This window comes from Streptopelia decaocto (assembly GCF_964273445.1).
Source record: "Streptopelia decaocto genome assembly, chromosome: 2".
Lineage (NCBI taxonomy): Eukaryota > Metazoa > Chordata > Aves > Columbiformes > Columbidae > Streptopelia > Streptopelia decaocto.
In genome coordinates this window covers 68,967,292-68,990,027 of record NC_138655.1, presented here as the reverse complement: position 1 = coordinate 68,990,027, position 22,736 = coordinate 68,967,292, and the positions used below count along the sequence as shown (strand labels likewise).

The following is a 22,736-nucleotide window of genomic DNA, read 5'->3' as shown; positions in this document are numbered from 1 at the left end:
GAAGCACTAAACAAATATTCATACTATGTTGATTCATATAATACATTCTTTTTACAAAAATGTGTATATATACACATATTTGTATATTCACACACAGAGAGGTACATGCTCAGACTGAGATTCTATATCTAGCTATTCATATATGTAAGCATTCAGCTTGCTTTGGGATAATTAAAGATAACAGGCATTTACCTCGACTTTTGTAATCACCATTTCTCTAACAACGTAAGCAATGGTACAATCTTCAGAGTGGCACCTGACACGAAAGCTGCCATATTCCATTACATCTGGTGGATCAGGCCAGTACTGATGACATTTGGTCTGTAAAGAAAATCAAGCACACATCAAGTCTTTATAGAAGCACTTTTGTTTGCATGCTATGGTTCAGGGAATTCAAGGGGCAGTATAAAATCTATTCTGGTTTGTTGGTGAGCTGCTTACAACCAAATTGGAAAATAACATGAAAAAATAGAATGAATTCTCTATAAACTTGTGCTTTAATAATTTCAATAAAAATTCAGGTAAACTGTATACAAGATGCTTTATATCTGGCACTAAACTACAATCACTAAAGCTGGGGTATCAAACTCATTTTCCCCCTGGGGGCCACATTGGCCTCACACTTGCCTTCAAAGGGCCAAATGTAATTTTAGGACCGTATAAATGTAACTACCCCTACGTTTAAACATTTCTAAAATTACATTCAGCCCTTTGTAGGCAACTGTGAGGCCAATGTTGCCCCAGGGGGAAAATGAGTTTGACACCCCAGCACTAAAGTTACTTCTCCAAGCATAATGTAGGAGAAGAAACACATGGATTTGTTCCATCTTATAAAGAAAATTGTAGGGATGAAGTTCATAACTAACTCCAGCCACCTAACAGCAGGTTATAGCAAAATCAGCACCACACTTTTCTTGAAAGAAAACAATGAAAGGACAAGAGGCGACTGAAAAAAAAACCCACCATCTGATGACACGCTGGCAAAAACTATTTCTCTGAGGATGGTCAAGCACAGAAACAAGCTGCTCTATGAGGGTGTGGAATCTCCAAACGATGGAAATAACCAAAACTTAACTGAAGTGACGCTGTACAACTTGTCTGAACTTCAAAGGTACCCCTGCTTTGAGCAGAGAGGAGTGGACCAGATCCCTCCACAGGTCACTTCAAATATGAATTATTCTTAGGCATTTAAGCAAGATCATGCTGGAATGCAGAAAATAGTGCAAACCGGCCTTTCGCCCCCCAATTCTAACACTGCAGTCTCCCAATGGAGGGAAAGAGCAAGGTAGGCTCTGTTTCAGGGGGCACCAAGAGATAACTCATTCTGCAGAGAGAGAGGGAGATGGATCTTCAGATCCCTACCACTCTACTACTGAAATTATAAAGTCTTCCTTTTTCTGGTTCAGCTTCCAATGGCAGATAGATAGGCACATCTAGCCAGTGTACATGTAACTTCTGTAGAAACAATCCTAATGCCAATATCTATTCCTCAATTTAAAAGATAAGCTTAGATCAGCACTGATGACAGTAGGTTTGACACCTCATTTCCCATCTCAAAGGCTGAAATGTGGAACAGACTGAACTTGAAAAAGTATTCTAGTGAGATATTAGTTCAATGAAATCCTTGTCCACTGAAGACAGCTCAAGTTTATCCATCAACATAAAGGTTATAACATTTCACCCTAGTAATTAAATATTCTCATCTTCCACTTCGGCAACTCCAGTCTTGGAAATAATTGTCTTCGTGTAACAACTGTAAACCAAGTAGTTTCTAAGTACGAGTCCACTGGACTTATGAAAAAACCATACCAAAGTCTAGCTGAGCTACAAGAAAATCCAAGGGAGTAATCAAAAAACATCTTGACATAACTCCCCAGACACTGTACTTAAAACTTTATTTAATTGTGTGCAACCACAACATCTGAGCTATAATTGTCCTCTCTACTGCCTAAACTTTTTAATAATTCTTACTAGCCCCAAAAGAACCCCAAAATATTCATATTCCCAACATGTTTGTATTTCAGCTTTAGATCAAATTATCAATATTGCTTGTGCCATCTATAACATTTTTCGTCTATAACATAGTTTTAAAGCTAATCTATAGTGACAAGAGCTGGAAATTTTGAAATGCTAAAATTAATTAGTTCTGCCTTTCTTAGGGCTCAATTTTCAATGTCTTAAAATCCAAATTTTAACCACTATACCTGAAACTTTTACTGTAGTAACCTATGTGAAATACTTCCCCCTAAGTATAAGTCAAAAAAACATATCAGTTTCTAAAACATGAACACTACTGGGGGAAAACCTAAAAAAAATAATGTTTCTACATTTGTACTATAGGATAAAAAACATTGAAAAGAGATTTTTAGAATATAAAACCTCCAGGGTTTGGGAAAAGTTTTGGCATTTGTCAGTTGTCCTTTTATAAACAGTCAGTAAAAAAGTCATAAATGATCAAATATCCTATGAAGATTATTACAGAACATTGTGCACAAATTTAGTCAGCAAATTTGACAATAAAGAAAGCATTGAAAGGCTAGTTCATATCTCTTCAGTTACTGTTTCAATAGCCAAGAGACTCATGGTTGCTGCATTGCAACCAGTGCTGTGGATTTGGGAAAACAGCTATGAACCATAGTCCATTATTCCTTAGAAAAGAACATATATCTTCTGTTCCTGAGAATTCACCAACAAACTGGGCAAACACAAAACACTGCTGAAAGTAAACAAAACCCAGAAAAAGTGTCTGGTATGTAAATATACCAGCAGGACAGTTGGAAGTTAATGACAAATTGCCTTGAATCTTTCAACTCACTGGGCAAAGCACAGACCAGCATGAACCTGTGTTTCTCCTCAATGTAAGGTAAAGCAAGTGGGAAGCTCTTTTGACACCAATACAGTTGAAAATGAAGGGAGCATTTTTGTGCCAAATGATGTTCAGTAGTGTCTGTTTCCATGAATAGCTGTGTAACCTGACCATGGTTAAACTCTGTTGTTTTTCAGGTTTCATACTTGTTTCACACATTTCAATGAGGAATTCCATTGCTGCTTAACTGTCCCTATTTACGTCTCAATCATTAAGCTGTTTAGCATCTGAAGTACTTGCTCTCTTGCTTTCCAAAAAACATTGTTTTTTGACTGGGATGCCAGATGAATTTGATAGTGCAGGACAGATCACACAGGAAATACAGATAAAGGCTACAGTGAAGGCATACCATCTTCTTCACCTCTTAAAAACTGTTAGGATTTCAGCTTCTAAAATTTCAAAACCAATCCCTTTATGTACATTAATAATCTAAAATTTTCATATTTAAAACTACAAAGGATATTTAAAGTACATGAGAATATACCAGATTTTGCTTTCGTTTTAACTGAAATTCTGAAACAAATGGAGTGCTGGAGTTTATTTAAACAGAATTAAAAGAATTATTAGAACAATTCCAGGAAAGAACCTATGACATAAATAAAAGTAAGCAGGTTAAATTCTGAAACACCAGCATGCTAGAACTAGTAAGTTCTTCAAAGACAGACTCTTTTAAAGCCAGACTTCAAGTTCCACTCAACCCGCTCAACGTTTCCAGAATCATTAGGAGAACAACTGCAACATGGAGCCCAGTTCCCCGGGGGGCGGTGCAAAAAGTAAAGCACATAGTACCTGGCTGATCAGCAAAATCAAGTCAATGCAGTGATTTCTGTTTATCAGACTACTGGTTTGTTTTCAAAGAAGCATAAAAAAAAAAAAAAAAGTTGTAGAGTACCTGTTTCTCTAAGTAATTCAGAAAGCCTGGCCTTCAGAAAATTATTCAACAGGATAAGCTGGTCTATTTTAGGGTTGTTTAGTCATAAAAATGGGAAAAAAAAAATCAAAGGCATAGTTCATTTCTTCAGCACACAAGGAACCTGAACACTTACCCGTCCTCGTTCAGTTAGAGTTGTTAACATGATGATCAGTGACAACTTGTGATCCCAGACTACTTGCCAGAAGTGTGCACATGTATGTGGAAGAGGCCCCTGAGTAGCAATGTACCTATTCACAATGCCCACAGAAGGAATTTCCATCTATAAAGAAAAATTCTATGTAAAGTTTGCTCTCATTACTCAAGTACTACTTTTCTTTAATTCAGCATTTCATTCAAACAGAGTTGAGGGAAGATTAAGGGGGCGAGATGACTAGTAAAACAATCAAGATGACAATTTGTTACGTGATGAACCCTTAAATATTTAATTTAAACCAGATGTACACAATAGACACTATAGTCCTTCATGCTGAACTAGGAAGAGATGACTAATAGCAAAAATGTATTTGAAAATTTGGAACTGTAAAGCTTTCCAAATTTTCTTTAATATTTAGTAAGGAACAATGGCCAGGTGTACCAACGGTACACTAGCAAAAGCTGTTTATTGCCAGATGCTAGACACAGAAAGTTAATAGTTGATTCTGTGATTTAGGTGTTTAACTCCGGTATCTGACAAAAACATACATATTTTTTCCCCTCTTCTCCCTGTCTCCCAGCCTACACATGTGATTAGGGTAATCAGGGCTCTAGTTTATCTTCTAGACCCTCCACCACATAACTGATAGGCCATAAGTGGTTCTTGAGGGGAAAATAAGCTTAGTTTTAAGCTATACGAGACAACCTCAGCTTTTGCAGTATTTGGAATGGTAAAACATCTTTTACATTACAAATCCCCAAAATATAAAATGAAAAATTTTTAATCCTTAAAAAGCCTAAATTAAATCTGCTATTGTAATATAGAAAGTAGGCAAATAAAGGTCTCTGTATGACTTACATTCACATAATTTGCATTAATATAATCTTCATCTCCTTGCAGTATTATCCTTGTGGCATCATCTGCATGCAAAAAAATAATAAAGAGGAAATCAAATTAGCAATTAAGGGGCATGCTTCCCTTGTATTAAGTCAAAAAAACCCAAGGAATTGCAAACTGCAGAATACAAACCAAAATAGATAACCTTTTGGAAAATAAAATGAACCATTATACAACTTTTATTATATAATGAAATCTTCAATCAAGAAGTTCAATATAACAGTTTTATAAGCTGTCATTTAAAGGATAAAGTAAAATAGGCAGAAAGCCTGTACTTAATACTCACAAGGCAGAACATCTTTGTATCTATTCTTGTCCATATTCTGAGGTACCTTTGCACATGTAACAGTCAGTCCTGGTTTCTTTCTATAAAGTTGCTGCAAGACAGAATGAAAGATGGGAAGATTTTGAGGGATGCGATTATGTTGGGCATACACATTAAATAGGTTCACGTGAAAATACAGAGACTGAAAAAAAATGTTATTTTCTTTAATATTTTTCCTAACCGTCTGCAAAATTCACCTGAGTGATTTTTATACTTTTTAACACAGCAAGAATTTGTGTTCTTGCTAGCCCACCATCATCTCTAGAAGAATCTCTAGAAAGTAAAAAAATAGAAAGTTTAAGAGTCATTGATACAAACAGTTTCCCTGCAAAGTTGCCTTTTTCTTATAAAACTGTGTGCCAGAAGGAAAACAGAGGTTTAGTGTGGAAGTACAGAGCAATAAAAGGTATCAGAAGAAAAAAATAGCTGCAGACTGATATTTTCTGGAATCAAAGGTACTACAAGAAATTAAACTTCTGTTCTCTGGACTAAAACCACCATATTCAATCCTGAAAAAAACAAAGCTTCAGCGTATCACAATCTTGTAACATGTGACTCCTCTTCTTTTGGGTCAACCCCTATCTTGCAAACTTTATCTGGAATACATGTAGGCATACAAGTCTATAAGTGAAAATAAATTTTAAGATTAAAATGCACTAAGTGCATCCTACAAAACAAGGAAAGCTATGGAGAGGGAAAAATAACAACAAAAAAAAATCAAGAAAAACAATGATACAACTACAGATTTTCTGTATTAAATACAGATGAAAGTAACTTAGAACTGAGTTACTAACCTGGTTGTGCCAGAGTTTTGTGAATATCATTACCAAAGAACACACTATACCTTACATTTTTAACAAAGACTTAGAATTCAGTTCCATACATGAAATAGAATGAAACAAATAGGAGGCTAAAATCTCCTACTTTGGTTTAGAGAAAAGGAACATCACACAAAAAGCTTATTTTGCTGTGAGATTTATTGAATCCTAATACTTGGTATCACAGCTCACCATGTTTTTTAACCTGAACAGCATAAAGAAGGCACGTGAGAAGAGAACGCGATACTATACATAACTGAACAGCTTCTATCAGTCATAACTCAAGTTCCATTTTACTAGAGTCAAGTTGCAATTTCTGCTTCTTTGGGGAGACAAGGAAGAATAATTTAACATTAAGAGACAATTCTGAAGCTTCATTATTGTTGCCTGGCAAAAAGTCATTTGCCATTGACAGACTTCAAAAATTCTGCTTAGGTGGAGGAAAATATTCTGGAAAAACTTGATTATTCATAGTCTATTGGCTAATTCTTTACTATTTTACTAATTTGAATAAAGAGTTTGAGAGCCAAAGTTGATGAGTTGATTCTGGAATTGTGTCGGCTTCTAAAGATCACTAAACAATGAACTCAAAGAAAGAAGGCCACTAAGCTGTCACCTAGTTTATTAGATTTCAAAATGGTTTTGCGCATTTTTGTAACATCAATAATTTCCTTTTATAAACAGTCAGTAAAAAAAGTCATAAATGATCAAATATCCTATGAAGATTATTACAGAACATTGTGCACAAATTTAGTCAGCAAATTTGACAATAAAGAAAGCATTGAAAGGCTAGTTCATATCTCTTCAGTTGCTGTTTCAATAGCCAAGAGACTCATGGTTGCTGCATTGCAACCAGTGCTGTGGATTTGGGAAAACAGCTATGAACCATAGTCCATTATTCCTTAGAAAAAAAGGGAATCTTAACTCTCAGAAACCTTGTAAACGAAGCAAACCTCATAAGGAGAGGTGCAATAAGCAATACCACAACTCTTCAGCAACCACCATTAAATCTTTTGAAAAAAACAGAAAGAAAAAATAATAAAAATGGGGAAAAATTTATTGCTGTTCTACAAGTTTTCAGCATGAGAAAAGGTTACTCCAGAACTCCAAAATGTGAAATTTATAAATCATAACAACCACGGTTTCTCCAAAGTTACTATAAATCTTTGGATCCACAACAGCAAGACAAGCACAAACATGCATACGCTGTGCTCCCTCACCATGAGAGAAGCAGCTACATTATCTTTTGGAAATTCTTAAGCTAACACTGAAGGAATTAATTTAATAAACTATAGAAACATTTTATTAGTCAGTTTTCTATGGCATTGCTTGCTAACATGTCAAAGAACATGACAAATATTAATTCATTTATCTATACAGCAGTTCTTCCAAGTCTCATGCTATATACAGGGGAATCTCACCTATGAAGTAATCTGCCCAAGAAGTAACCATCAGTGTTTCAGATTGCCAAGTAGAAAAACCGCAGAACTGGACATTACAAATGTCCTGCAGATGGAAATTAACATTCTAACACTTTCATATCAACCTCTAAGAGAAGAAGATGAGGAATGGTCACGTTTCTGTTATTCCACAAAAGAAGGCAAAACATGAGAACTTGAAATCCTAACTTAAAGTATAAAAGATGCTTTGGAAATGTCACTGAGTGGCATGGACAAAGAAATAAAGTACAACACTGACCTCTGTCAAAACCTCAGTATTCTACTCAACAAAATAATTAAGAAAAAAATATCAATTTAGTAAGTTTTGGGTACTTGAGCTAGAAACGTGTTAATTAAAACACAGTTTTCTCAGCAGATATTTTATCAAAGACTGGTAACTTGGTTTTCCCTGTCCTAAGTAGTGAAGGGTGAAACTGGTGGGCAAGTCACATTCTTGCTGTCTTGAGATAAGACTGAATGGGAGCAATGAGATTTTCAATTAATTAAGCCTTTACATTACTTGCTGGTCACAGCTACTGGTCTATATTAATGGCATTTGAGAGCTGAGTATTACCTACCTCAAACTGAATAAGGACAGTCCCACTTTCCAGCCCTTTCCTTAGCTGCTCCATAGACTCCTCCAGTGTATCACCACCATATTGGGAACAGACAGGAAGAAGAGATTCTGGGAGATTGTGGGAATCAGCTTCGTCTTCTGATTTAGGCTCCACAAACTGTTTAACTACTGAAAGATGTATTGAAAATTAAAATCCATTACATACATCATTAATGTGTTTACAACACATATTAAAATTTATTGGCTTGCAAGGACAACAAAGTTTGCTAAGACAAGATCTCAGGAAAACAAATAGCAACACATTTAACAGCATTTCTTTATCTACTATATTATTGTAGAAACTACTTAAGAGTAACATGTCCTTATGACCTTTCAGAAAATGAAACTCCTCAAGGTGTCTATCTGTGAAGGCAAAAAACTTGACTTCCAAGTACAAAGGGTTTTTTGCTGCAACCTTATCTTACAGAATGAACTGCTGAATAGGCTAATGAATCATAACATCCACCATGGTAAAAAACAAATGAGTTTTGCCTAAAAAAGTTTAAAGCATAATTAATGGAATATCTCTGTAAAAAGCTTGGATAAGTTTTAACCCCCCATAGCAAAACAAGCACAAACATACCTACATTGTACTCCCCTGCCACTAGAGAAGAAACTGAATGATCTTTTGCAATTTCTTATGCTAACACTGAAGGAGCTATCTTAACAAATTTAAAAAGAAATATTAGTCAGTTTTCTATGGCATTCCTTGTTAACATGTTGAAGAACATGACAAACATTAATGAATTAATCTACACAGCAGTTCTGTCCCTATGAAAGCTATTGCATCACCAAATGTGTCCAGCTGTGGCTATTCTCTGCCATGATCAGAATGGCTCACATCTGCCCAACTTCAGAAAATAGGGAGCTGTTCATACTCATGCCTATAAAAATGACATGAGGCCACAGGTTATCTTTAGCTGGGAGCAGACTTCTCTTATCTTCAAGTAGGAAAGGGACTAGAAAAGTTAAGGGAAGACTAAATGCGGCATAGAGACAGTGAAAAGGCCTGCAATAACAGGAGCAGGACTGTTCAGGGAAAACAAGGCCAAGAGCCCATCTGTCTTCCTAGAAACACAAGAAATTTTAAATCAAGTAAATGCTACAGAAATACATATCAAATAGGCAGTTTTATTCCCTCCTGTTTCCCAATGATGCACAATCCTTAACGTAATCAGAAACTGGGCAAAGCCCTTCCATGATCACGTTTGTTAAGGCCTTACCATAGCTCTTGAGGAAGGTAAACAATAAACTAGAAGTTTCACATCATCTGCAAGCTTTTGGGATCTGCATGTGTCTAAATATGGAACAAGCAAAACCAAGCTGGATGTTTTTTATTTTATTTTTTATTTTAAATATACAGGCTTAAGACACTGTATATTTCAGAGTTTGTCTCTTGTTTGCTGGTAGCAGTTTAGCAAGCAGCCAGCACAAATCAAGCTCAATAATGTCACAAAATGTCTATTCTAAGAATGGAAAGAGAGAAAAAAAGAAAAAGAAAAAAAAAGCTTATTTGACTTGTTTCATTGTAAAATTGTGCTGGGAAACAGCCGATGGGTATTCACAAACTCGCAACTGGGTATTTGTGAAAATATGCTATATGTACAAAAACAACCCCCAACAAGCATCACAACTTTTGCAAGGGGCTGTTTGTACTCCTAGATTTTTAAACTTAAAAAATAATAAATTCTAACTTGATACATTCCCTGTTGCAGTGGTGAGAACCTATACAGTAGCAACTATTTGTACTACTAATTCAAAAGCAGGGAGATCTGCTTTTTAGCACAGATGTATTCCCAGTGCAATGAGAATATATTCATGTAAACAGAAGAGGGTATACCACCAAGCATTAGAGCAACTTTATCAAAAAGATTAAAATGAATAAAATTAGCCCAGTTACCTTTCCTCCTGACCAAAAGTGCAAGCTCTCTCGTGTGAGATTCTCTGCTGGCTTTTATGAACATGACCACCTGGTCATGCGTGTGCTCTGAGATATCTCGACCATTAATTAATACTATCTGATCACCTTCATTCAGTTTTGGAATGCATTTATCAGCCTGTTTCAAGACCAAAGAAACACATTAGTGTTATTGCAGCCAGTCATGTAAGCAGGAACACTTCAGGATAATAAGCTCATCACGTCTTTGGAATTCTCCTCACAGGGTTTCATCTTCTGTGTCAGAAGTTCTACCAAAGGATGACATTCTAAAGCTGTCTTTCTTGCTTCAAAGCCTCTCAATGAAGACAAGAAACAGTTCAAACAGCATATTGATAGCTATAAAAATATTTTGTAGTTATCAAACAGTCATCATCAGATTGCTCTTAAAGATCTAAATTTCAGACTCCAAGCCTCAACAACCACTGGTTATAGCCATTTGCAAATGAATTTTTGGAAAAAGTGTTTTGGGCACATTAGAAAACACACTTCAGTTTTTATGCAGTCAGTACTGAGAAATCCAAACATTATTTTGATTACTGTAATTTAAGTAACATGACATTCCCCAGGCATGCACTTTTAAAATTTGATAATTTTGTTATTTATCAGATTCTTGTTTGGTGGATATCAAATGATATCTACAAATAGAGAACATTCTTCCTCGCTTCATTCACTGAAAGTTTTAGCAAGAAGATGCAGGTAAGTATTCAACCTATGATGCTCAAGTACCCTGCATTTGTGACAGTCTTTTGCTACCTGTGCTGCAGAGAACACTAAAGCAAAGTTTTCCCCATCTCAAATGAAAACTTACATTTTTTTTTTCTTGTCTTGGATGCAGCAATTTAGATTAACTGTTGAACCCTAGGGTTTGTTTGGCTTTTTTCTGCCACCCTTCTTTGTATTCTTAGCTCTAAGTTCAGTGCAAAGCAATTCAAGTTATGGCCAGAATATGACGATGATGCTATGAAGATGATTAAGGCACTTGAGCATCCTAGTATGAGGAAAGGCTGAGAAAGCTGGGAGTGTTTAGCTTAGAGAAGAGAAGGTTCAGGGGGAATCTTGTTGAGTTATATAAATACTTGAAGGGGAGGTGCAGAGAAGAGGGAGCTGGGCCCTCTTCAGTGGTGCCCAGTGACAGGACAAGAGGCAACTAAAACACAGGAGGCTCCACCTGAACATCAGGAAAGACTTTTTTTTTTTTACTGTGAGGGTTAGTGAGCACTGGAGTAGGTTGCCCAGAGATGTTGTGGAGTCAGAGAATAAAGTAAAACAAAAAAAACTTAAGACATGTATGAGTACCACAAAACGGGTAAAGAAGACAGACAAAAGACAGATGCATGCAAGAGGAAAACCTCCCAAGCAGAAAAGCTGGTTAAAAATTTTAAAAAAAGCAATAGTTTTCCCCAGCTTGTTCCAAAGAAATGTGGAAAGAAAATAATAAAAGAAAGATTGATAATGATTAGTTAAAAAGACAAATGTAAACAGAAAAATAATGGGAATTAGGAACAACCACAGTGTTGCTCAACACTGATTTAATTAGGTATTCACAGCTCCCCAAAATCTCCCTTTCCATATTTTGTACAATTGACAAAGGTAAGACTGAAGAATGCAGCTATGAATGACATTGATTTAATAACTCAGAAATATTTTTATTTGAGATATAAATTATTATTTCTGAACTACAATTATTTGAAAAAAGAAGTGATATAAAGACAATATCAGGTCAGCCTAGGAGAGCCAAGAAGTTCAAAAGAACATGGAGGGAATAGTTTCTGATCTCCTGTATTTGTGTATAATTTAGATTTCTTGGCTGTTTGCTGGCTTTCATTCTTTATTACAGAAAGACATTAACATCTTTGCTCAAAGAAACTTTTTAGTCATGTGACATGTTAATGGCTCATCTATCTTACTTGAATTATCTGACTAAATAAAATCTCTCTCAAAGGAGAATTAATTCCTTCCATGTAAGCATAATTTGTAGATTTTTTCAGATACCGAGCTTTTCCAGACAATTAATTATGTTAAAGGCTTCCTGTCCTATTGTACACACCCAATGTTTCATTTTATGCTAATCACCTTGTTATTGCTTCTAGAAGCATGCACCCTATTTTTCAATGAGAAGCTCTATTAAATAAAACCATAATGACTTCTTTAGTACCTTAGGACATTAATAACATTTGTGAAAAAAATCAGTATAGTACTTCAGTTTAAAAAAATACCAGATGCAATAAATGATTGTTCTTAGATTTAATGCTCTCCCACAACAACTTTGGCTACTCTGTCCTACAATCTTCCCTTGCTGCTGTATTAGAGGGGGATTTAAAAAATAAAGTTAGGACCTGAAAGAGCAAATACAGCCTTATTTTGGTGATATTTGCTTCCTCAGATCTTTTTGTAGGAGAGTGGGAAAAAGTGACCTCCAAAACTGAGAAATAATCTTAGCAAATAGTATTACCAAGCAGCATCCCTGAGACAATTTACAGGGTACTAAGTGAATCTAGAGCAAGATAAAATAGTAGCAAACACAATGAACAGAGCCATCATTGAACTATAATAACATAACAATGTATTCCATAGACTGCTTAACTTGAATTTCCAATTACAGCTACATTCCATTAAACAGTCAGGAACAGGTGAAATTTAGTTTATGGAAAACAATATAATCAATGTTAATATTACAATGCTCAAAAAATAAGTATTTTTTTTCTCCTTGCTGTAGCATGACATGAGTTCTACAACACTCGTGTTGAGTATATTGTATTGGATGACTGTTCCCAATTTATTCCCTGACCCTTGATAACTTGCTCACTTGGTGGCTATGCCACTAACTGGAGATGCTTAAATGAAGTGTGTAAGTTAGAAGTCCAGTCCTTTTCCAATCCAAGATAAAAAAAAACCCAGATCAATACTTTCCAGAAAACAATCTGAATCTGCCAAAAGAAATCACTGCCTCTGGAAAAGCATCTTTTATTCTCTGATCATGGAATGAGCCTGTTTGCCCTACATTAACTTCAGTATCTCAAATCACCCTCAAGAAGTTGTCTAGGTTGACCATGAAATATTTTAAGCACTGTTTTAATTTCACTTTGTGGATTTAAGGTATAATGATAATTTTCTACTATTTTATTCAAATAATTATTGTAGTTCATCATGGAGTACTATGCACTGCATAAGTCAAACCAGCAATCATAAATGTGACAAAAACTATTTCTCAAACAATCTGTTTTAGCCTGATTTACATAATGACATTTAGATATCAGCCCTGTGACTGCTTATCATATTCCAAAAGAGTCTAAAATGTGAAGAGTACATTGGATTTTTGCGATTAAGTCAGCAATATTTCCTATCAAGATTGCACTGAAATGATTTTATGACAGTTGTGAAATACACTTTGGAAGAAGGTGAGAGGAAAAAAAATTGAGATAACATATGCCCTCACAAATTTACATACTAATTATTTAGAAAAAAGTTACCAAGATGTTATATTAGTATTATTAGTTCACAGTTCAGCAAGAGTCCTCAATGGCTTTGTTAATTCTCATGAATGTTCCACCTAGTTCATAAATATTTCCATCAGCAAAAATCCATGGCAAAATAGGAACAGAGAAAACATTGTTCTGCACCCTTTCTCCCTCTCCTGCCAAGTACTCTCCCATCTTATAAATATTTTTAACCCTAAGGATTTCCTCAGCCTGTTGTGGTTTGTCTAGTCAGCAACTGTCAGAAGGTTTTTCTCCCAAGGTTTGTCCTCTCCTGACCACCCACACAACTATTTTAACCACAGCATCCTTTGTCAAGGAATTTCACAGGTATACTATCTTATGCATGAAGAACTGCTTCACTAAGCATGAAGAACCTGACTTCCACTAACTTGCTTTGGTAGCCTGTAGTTCTTTGACTGGAATTCTCTGCTCACAATGCTCCTAATCTTACAGATCTCTGCTACATCTCCCTTAAACTAAATATCTTTTTTTTTTTCCCTAGGCTGCAGAGGCCCAGACTACTCCTTTAATAGACACTGTTTCAAATCTTTAATCATTGCTCTTGCCCCTCATCAAACATTTTCCATTTCAAGATGCACTTTTTGAGATGGCAGGGGAAAAATATGTTTTCTGCTGGTAATTTGTTTGGCTAACACTTCCAGATCTTTTAATCTGTGGTTTAAGAAACCACTGGTCAAGTCAGTTTTGAAAGACAACAGCTCATACTGCTTATGTTGGTGGAGGGAATAGTAAAGGAAGGGATTAAAAATCTTAAGAATTTACTTACAGGCGATCCTGGAGTTATTCTTGATACCACTAATGGCATTTTTTGATCTACACCACCCTAGAGGGATGTCAAGTAAATAACAACAATAAATTTACCATTATAATAAGCATAAGCAGTATTTAAAACATGTAATCACTTTTGTTTTTATACAAAATTTATGCTCTGTCATTATAGGCAGGGCTGATAAAAAGGAATTTTCATCAGTAAATGGGGGTGGGAAGGTGCAGTATCTTTAAAGCTACCAATGTCTGGTAAACTAGACCTAGGGCCTTCGCTTGGCCATATATTTTAGTATGCAATAAACAGATCAAATGCAGCATTTATTCTAACTCTACCATTCAAGCAAGTGTAATTCAACACTTGAATTTGCAAGGTGGACAGTGTTCCGAGACGTTGTGACGAACCTGCAAAGGGATTAGGTAGGATCACAGCTCCAGACAACTGTACTCCCTTACTCTCTCTTTACATGACGTTCTATCACAGCCCCATCAATAAAATGCCCAGGGTGAAAAGATCAAACTCTGCCCTGATTTTAATATTATGGCTGCTTCACACTACTCTGTCAGCTTAAATGGAATTTCAGTGAGGGAATGTAATAAATTTACAAGTCATTTATCAATAGTAATTTCAATTTTCTTCATAAATTAATTTGCACCTTTCAACTATTATTTTTTAATGGATATCTTCATTTGGATAGCACAAACTATCTAACTTGTTTTATAATACAGAGGTCTAATTTTCCAAAAGTTGATGCTTTAAATTAGGCTTTCAAGTTCATATTTAAGCTGCCAAATAGGCATTCTGCTTTGGAAATGTGCCATGCCCATAGTATATGCAACTAAAACCCACAGAACTGGTAAAGGCTCATTTCTGTAAATGATGTTTTAGCATTTAATGATTAGGCTGCCACTTCTAAAAACTCTGCGCATAAGAAATTCCTGTAAAATATATTGCTTTTCTCAAAGCATTGCATTAAAAATGAAGAATAATCATTAAATCAAAGCATAGTATTTCTATAAAGCATTTAAAAATAACTACAAGATTGCTGGTTTACCTTTAGATTAAATCCGAACTTCCCGTCTTCATCTGGTATGATACGCACCAGAAGTAAATCTCCCTCAATTACGTCATTCTGCAATATATAGAAAAAAAAAAGTTTCCTAATTTTTAAAAGAAAGTTGCAGCAAATTAGAAAATAGTACATCCAAATTCCAAATTTAGATGTGAACAAGAATACGTAAATCCATATTTAAAATATGAAGAAGCTAAAGTTACAGAATATGCTCATGATCATAACTTTTTAAATTGTAAAAATAGCAACATACGTAACAGCAAACATGTTCTCTGCTTGCTCTGCCCTAACACTGTTACTCTCACATTAGCTTTCTCAAATGATAGCTTCTATTAAAATTTTCAACGTGTTGTCTTTACTAAAGGTGACTTAAAAGAAAAAAAAAAAGTTAGGTGCAACGCATTTGAATCAAATCTACTCTGAAGACCATGAAGTGACTACTTTTCCCCAGTTTTTCTCCTCTAAGTGGGTGCATTAATATCTTCTGCAAGAGATCCGCAAGACAGAAGGATTAAAAGTTGGCAGCAGCTACTGGACAGGCAGGTTAGGAAGCTGTTTAGCACCCCTCTGGAACAGGCTGGAGAAATGGGGGAAATAAGGTAACACCAGCAGGGAGCTGCTGCGCTCTTGTCAGTGCAGAATACAAAGGATGATGTTTAGCCACCCTGATGAAGAGATGTCTTGGATAAAGCAGAGTTGTGCCTGATATCAAGACAGAGAGCAACGTGAGTTATCTGATCTTTCCCCTTGGAGGAAATGCATGGATTCCCATTCCACTAGGAACTTCCCCTGCAGATGCTTCTGGAAGCTCAGACACTGTGAAAATCAATGCAGCTGGCAGGCTTGCCTGCCATGTTTTGTACATGATCTTGATAAATTCGAGTAGTAAGACAAGATTTATTCTTGTTACTGCATAAAATACACTCATCCTGAAATACAAGCAAAATTTTTGTGCATTCTTAGTCTACAGTTCAAAGCCACTTTCAGTACTAGTTTTGACTTTAAAAGCATACAATTGGACATACCTTATCACAGTAGTACTGACTGGAATCTTCTGTTAAGTTACTTTTTGTAATGTTGTCATATGTTTCTAAGAACTGCTTATCCACCCCTTCCAACGGGTAAGAGCTGGAAATGTTACCAACTCCATTGGGAGACTCAGCGAAGGCTTTAGGTGAGATATGGGTCAGAGGTTTCTGCACTGGACTGTTTCCCAATACATTCCTTCATTTAAAAAGGATAAATAAATATTACAAAGGTATTGTTATCCAGATTTTTAAATTAAATAGTACAACGTAAAAATGTACTGCCCAGTTAAAAGAGCAAACCAACCTTAGATATAACACCACTTCTTGAGATGCAAGATAAGACAACGGGAGTATGATTGAAGCCTATCATTTGATCAGTGGATATCCAGAAGAATGGACAAAACAAAACCAGAGTAGCAATAACACTTAAAACAAAATATTTGGATGTCATAGTGGTACAGGAAATCACAGTAATGTGAAGAGAGCCAAACCCCAGGGGAAAAGCACTTCAGTTGCCAATCCTACCCATGAAAAGCTTCTGCCGTGATTCCACTGTCTTTCTTGCAAAGCACTTTTATTTTCATTCCTCCCTCTCATGAGTGCTATCTCAACCTTAGCCCTCTGGGAGGAGGTGGTTTGCAGAAAAGCCACAGCAAATTGTCAGAAAAATAGGAAATGAAGTGACAATGAAAGGTTTAATTACAGTTAATATATTGTGCAATTGAGGTAGTTATAACCATGTAGAAGGACCCAGAATTAAACTGGGGCGCAGACCTGGTCTACTGATTCAAGAACCTTAACATTCAAGGATAACAAAAGTCTTTTTTTTTTAATATCTCAAATCTTAGAATCTTAGAAATCTTAGTTTTGAATATCTCAAATCTTAGAATTGGCCAAGTTACCTGGTGGTGCTCCAGTACCTTTCAGACATTCTTTTAGCACATGCCCTCTTATGAAAAGGATGAAATACAGTCCTGTTAGACAACTAAAGCCCTTCTTTAATTGGACCAAACTCACAGATACCACACAAACTAAGTGCTCCGTCTTTATAAATGCTACATAACACTGTGAAAAATCTCTGTCCTGGAGAAAGCTCAGGTATAGCTAAGACATTGTTTTCTGCCACTAACATACAGTGCTCTGTATGGCACAGAGTTCTAGCCACTTGTACTACCCCACTGCAGACAGACCTTTCTTTCACTTCCATGACAAATCCCATGCTCAGTGGCAGTACATTTTGCAAGGAAACTCTGCACTGCTACTGATGACAACCCAGCACCACAATGGAGCATGTTTGATCCTTGGAAGTACAAGTACTGTTAGTTGCTTGTTGCAGTTTATCCCTAAAAGCAACATCAAATTCTGACAGGGTTCAAGTAGCAGAAGTACAGCCAAGTAAACCTTGACAGCAAAATTTGTAAATTCAAACATTTATTTCTGCTCTGGTACTAGTGTAACTATATATTTGAGCTTTTCTGAACCATTTCCAGCCACCACGGCTGTCTGTCAATGAAGAAGTAATACTACACTATAGAGTAATATAACTTAGGCTTTTAACATACAGGTTAGCATTGCAGCAAACTCTAGTAATGCAAACACTTATTTCTCGGCTTGTGGAAATCTGACTGCAATAAATGCGAACATTCTGAAAGGTGCTATCAAGCAAATGTATTCTTGCCATAATATTTCTGATGTTCAGTTATACTACCCGTACTTAGTAATGGGGATGAAGTGTTCTGCGCAACATTTGCAGAATTTGCAGTTATTACAGAAAATATTTCCCAGTGTTCAGGAGACATTATCCACCTGGCTCTCTGAGTAAGTGGAAAACACTTTGAAGTAGTGAACTGTAATGACACTTAGAGGAATTATACTGTCAAAATTTTGTTTTTATCTGATACCTTCCAGGACCTTTCGTAATTCCTGTGAGGTCAATATCAAGCAAGAAGGAACACTGTATATGTAAATACATCGTAAGTTTTTCAGACCACAGCAATTTAAGCATTAACGTTTCACTTGCAAGCTGAGATTACAGTCCATAATGATTTTCCAGTGTAGAAAAAATTTTACATACCAGAAAAATATGACAAATTATTTCAGTTAATGACTTTTGGTATAATATAGAGAGTTACCAGATAAACTTACTAGTGGATTTTTGCCTCAGTTTTACAACCATTTTTGAATACCTTTTTTATTATTAGTGATTAGGGGTGTATTAGGACTTAAGACCTCCCACATTCTGATCCAAACACCTAATTTTTTCAAAAAAAATCTTTACAGTCTTCGTTGGTTTATACCTTTATGGTTATCTTCTAACCATACAAGACCACTACTTTGAGAAATCAGTTCAAGCTATATATTTTATTCCATATCTTAAAGCTAAAGTAGTAGAAAGCATAAAGAAAACTCACTTTGGTGATTCTTGTTCAGATGACCTGTTAAAAAACCAAAATGGTAAATGAACATAAGTTAAAGCTTCAGGAAAATAAGAGCTGAACTCTAATAAAAAGTAAAATGCCTGCATAAAAGCCAAAAGGTGTGCTCACAGTAAACCAAAGAATATTTAATCCTACGCTGAAAATCTGAAACAGACAATTATGGAATCTATGAAACACTTAAAAATCCCAGGGAGCTCTAACAACTCACTTCCACTTTTGGCACAAGCCCAATTACAGACAACGCACATCTGCTACTGCAACTTAAACTATGTAGGAGTTTACAGAGGCAATTATTTAGCAAGACACACCATGTCACTTAAGGAAGCTTTAGATGTGGAACACAGTGACTGCAGCCATCACTCACTGTATTTTGCAAAAAGTCAAATGCGGCAAAAATCTTTATGCATAGGTAACAAGAAAAGAGCACAGGTGGCTTCAGAAGCATGAGGTTTCTGACAGTCTCAATGTGAGAGCAGAACAGATGTTGACAGAGAACTTTAAGACAAAGCATAACTGAAGCAGAGGTGGTTACACAGATGAAGAAAATCTATCATGGAAAAGAAATCAAAATTTGCAGTACATAGCATTTTCCAAGGCATTCAGTTAGCTTCATCAGAGATCACCTGAAACAGTGAGCTAAACTATACTACATCAATTTAAACAATAGTTGTAATACTAAGATAAAATTGAAAGTAGAAGTTATCAAAAAGGTGCTTGCAAAGCAAAGTGAATTTAAGACAGATGGGATACCTTTACAAATTTAATTAAGCAGTGACCAAAAAACCTGGATTAATATAAGTCCATGCTGGAAAAATACAAACATGAAGTAGTTTGGTCTGAATGTAGAGTTGCTGAATTGTCAAATTATAGGCAACAATTCACAGCATACAGTTAAAATTTCAATTCTTGTTCTCTAAGACAACTTCAATACTAAGAATTATTTACTATGCTTCATCCAAACTACAGTAAGAATAGCAGTATCAGTTCAGATGCATTTTCCTGTATGTATTCTACAACATGAAGAAGTTATTCTTTTTTTTCTTTTGTAAAGCACTAAACTCCTTCGATTTTTACTGCCATCATGCCCCTCTTCTGTTTCTACTGACATCCACCTCCATTCTCCCACAAATGCCTCTGGTTCTCCTTGTTTGCAATCCCCACAGTATTTTTAGCCCCTAAGTGCCAGCAGTGCACTGCAGATCCTTTGGGAACGTGCACTCATTGCCTGACCATCCCACGCCTAAATTGATCAGAGAACCACTGAACTTGTACTGTAATTGCTCAGTGAGAAGAAAATGCCAGTTTAAGGTGCCTTTCACTAATCTTGTAGAAAACTTTGCATTGTTGAAAACCTGACTCCTACATTAGATTTGACTGCAATTCTCCAACATTCTCCAGCAGGAACAGAGGCAGATGGGCAGTGCAATGACATAAGTCTTATTTCCTCAGGAAGGCACGCTAAAAATAAAGAAATATTGAATTTATTTTCATTTCAGCTAATTGATTTCCTTGTGAGGCAAAGAACAATGAAACTGTACATCCTTTCTATGTTTCGCTGCTGTAGAGCAAATTCTCTGTAGAAATTCTCTGTAGAAACCAGGCTGTTGTAAGTTAATCCTTGCAAAAGCCCTCATCAAAAATTTACACACATAGAATTACATTGCATCACATTTTAATATATTATCTCCCCTCTTTCCTCCCAGTAGAGTGAAGATGTTAGTGACAGAAAAAAACTTGGGCTTCCATTCATATACTGTGTGTAAACATACAGCAAATATTTCACCATCTCAATATATTTGAAGACTTAAATGTGGGATATTAATTCTTAGTAATATTTGCTGAAGGTTGATCTGTTGAATTATTGCACTTTAATTCAAACATATCAGCTCTCAAAGAGTTACTGACTCATTTTGTAACCTTTTAAAATGGAAAAAGGTAACGAAAAATTTAACTTAGAAAGTGACCAAATTCAAAGCTTAAAATAATTCACTGGGGACAATGCAGCTCTGTCGTCCTGAAGTCCTTAGTAGCTCAGCACACTAGAGCTGCAGAATTTTGTTCTGCAACTCAGTTAGATAGTATTTATAGCATTTAATTACACACCAAGATGATAAAGTACCTTAAACAGGAATAACTAGATCTTTTCTGGCTATGCAGTATTCCATTTTACGAACGTATCTCCCTCATTTTACAATGTATGACAAGGAGCATATTTTAAGTCAATAAAAGCAACACTCACCAGACCAGCCATTCAACTTTTTCATCGAGAAAGAGAGCCCTTCCTTGCAAGGAGATTAAGCTTTCCATTGGTGCAGCTAACAAGTAGACACTTCAAAACTGCATGTACTTTCTTTTTCTTACTCCACAATCTATCTAAAATGATGCCATTTCAATTTTCCACTCAATATAGGTTTCTATGTTGGTGCTGATCTTCATAATAAAACTCTTTGCCCTGAAAAGTCTTAACTCTCCTGTCAGGAGGAGAGAAAGGAAAGGTCATAAAGAAAGATCCCTCCTCCCCAATTTGCTGTGCCCTACCAGGGAATTCTGCTGTTCTGAGAACTGAGTACGATGAAATACAGTGGAGTAAAACCCCAAGAGAAAAGGGACAACTGAAACAATAGCACGGTAGCAAAACTCCCTCTTTACAAACAACTGAAGGAAACATCTGTAGGTTTTGCCCTTGTGCTGTTCTTGAGGTTCTTAAAGCTTCTTTTATTGTAACACCTGCTAAGGAGACTGAATGTGTCAACACTTCCATTATCACCTCTTTTCTGAGAACTCACCATTAAAACTGGGATTGTTATTCATAAGCCAAACAAGTGGAGGATATTTGCAGCAACACCTTTTTGTTGCCTTTTAGATAAATTTATATACAGATTATTCAGCATTGCTATGAACAGAAAGACTGTAAAAATGACATGTAAACTTTTTGTGCTGCATACCTAAGAGTACCATTAGAGAAAAACGTGAGGACTTAATGGTACACACAAGTTTCTTAGTGATTTTCTATAAATTCCAAACATTCACATTTGTAAGCTGCTGCCATCACCCATAAAAAGATACTTTCATGTACTCTGCATTAACTCTATTGACCGTATTCTAGTTTACTGACTTTCCATGAAACTTTCATGTATTCTGATACTCTGCGACTTCTTGGCTTGCTGCAAAATTTGCCTTATCACAGATTTGCAATTCAACGTTGAGACTTTCTTTTTGGATGCAAGATGATTGGTTTTTGAATTGGCAAGAAAAGTGTAGTACATTTTAATAAGGATATATATTTAAAAAGAAAGAGTTACATGTAAGCAATGTTCTATTTGAATGTATATTTGAGTGGAAGGGCACAGAAAAACTCATAAAAGTCTATTAGCAGCAGTCTTAAACCACTAATTTGAAATTAACTGAAATGTTCTCAGATCCATTGCCTAGTACTAGAAAGAATTCTTCCTTGCGAATAACTGAAGTACACAAACAAGAACAACAGACTTGTGGAAGGCAACAGATTTTAAGAACAAGAAATTGACCATCTGTATATGATTAAAAACTACGGATAAATAGTTTAAAATTATTATTTATATTATTTGCAATTTTCTACCAGGAAAGTAGTCACTAGGATTAGGGTGGATAAATTGGAATGGTACTTTCATCAACAGTAATGCTTCAAAAATTTTGTTCACAAAAGGAATTATATTTTAGTTAAAATAATGATGTGTTCCCATAGCACATTCACTAAAGCTCACCATGCAGCTACAGTTTATTGTCTATCAAAATGCTAAGCTGAAAGAATTGAACAAATGCAGCATACGTTCAGGAAATCTATTTTCAGTGCAATAGCTTCACCAGATGATGCATCACACTTATACCAGGAGTGTATATGCACTTCCAGAAATTCATAGCACAGTGTAAGTGAATTTCCTTTTTCTATACTAGTTCATCATTTCATTTCCTTCCCCTTCAACTCT

General features: G+C 35.7%; 1 protein-coding gene across 3 annotated transcripts in view; it reads right to left on the bottom strand.

The window, feature by feature from the left end:
• PTPN3 (protein tyrosine phosphatase non-receptor type 3) overlaps positions 1–22,736 on the bottom strand; it is a 131,208-nt gene that overhangs the window by 16,149 nt on the left and 92,323 nt on the right. For all 3 annotated transcript variants that reach the window (XM_082045732.1, XM_082045733.1, XM_082045734.1), the window contains 10 exons: positions 18,745–18,768; positions 16,331–16,529; positions 15,288–15,365; positions 14,234–14,290; positions 9,929–10,085; positions 7,991–8,157; positions 5,117–5,207; positions 4,792–4,853; positions 3,913–4,059; positions 193–321 (listed from right to left, as the gene is read on the bottom strand). In XM_082045732.1, the coding sequence (XP_081901858.1) occupies positions 193–321; positions 3,913–4,059; positions 4,792–4,853; positions 5,117–5,207; positions 7,991–8,157; positions 9,929–10,085; positions 14,234–14,290; positions 15,288–15,365; positions 16,331–16,529; positions 18,745–18,768 (1,111 nt within the window). The remainder of the gene's footprint in view (positions 1–192; positions 322–3,912; positions 4,060–4,791; positions 4,854–5,116; positions 5,208–7,990; positions 8,158–9,928; positions 10,086–14,233; positions 14,291–15,287; positions 15,366–16,330; positions 16,530–18,744; positions 18,769–22,736) is intronic.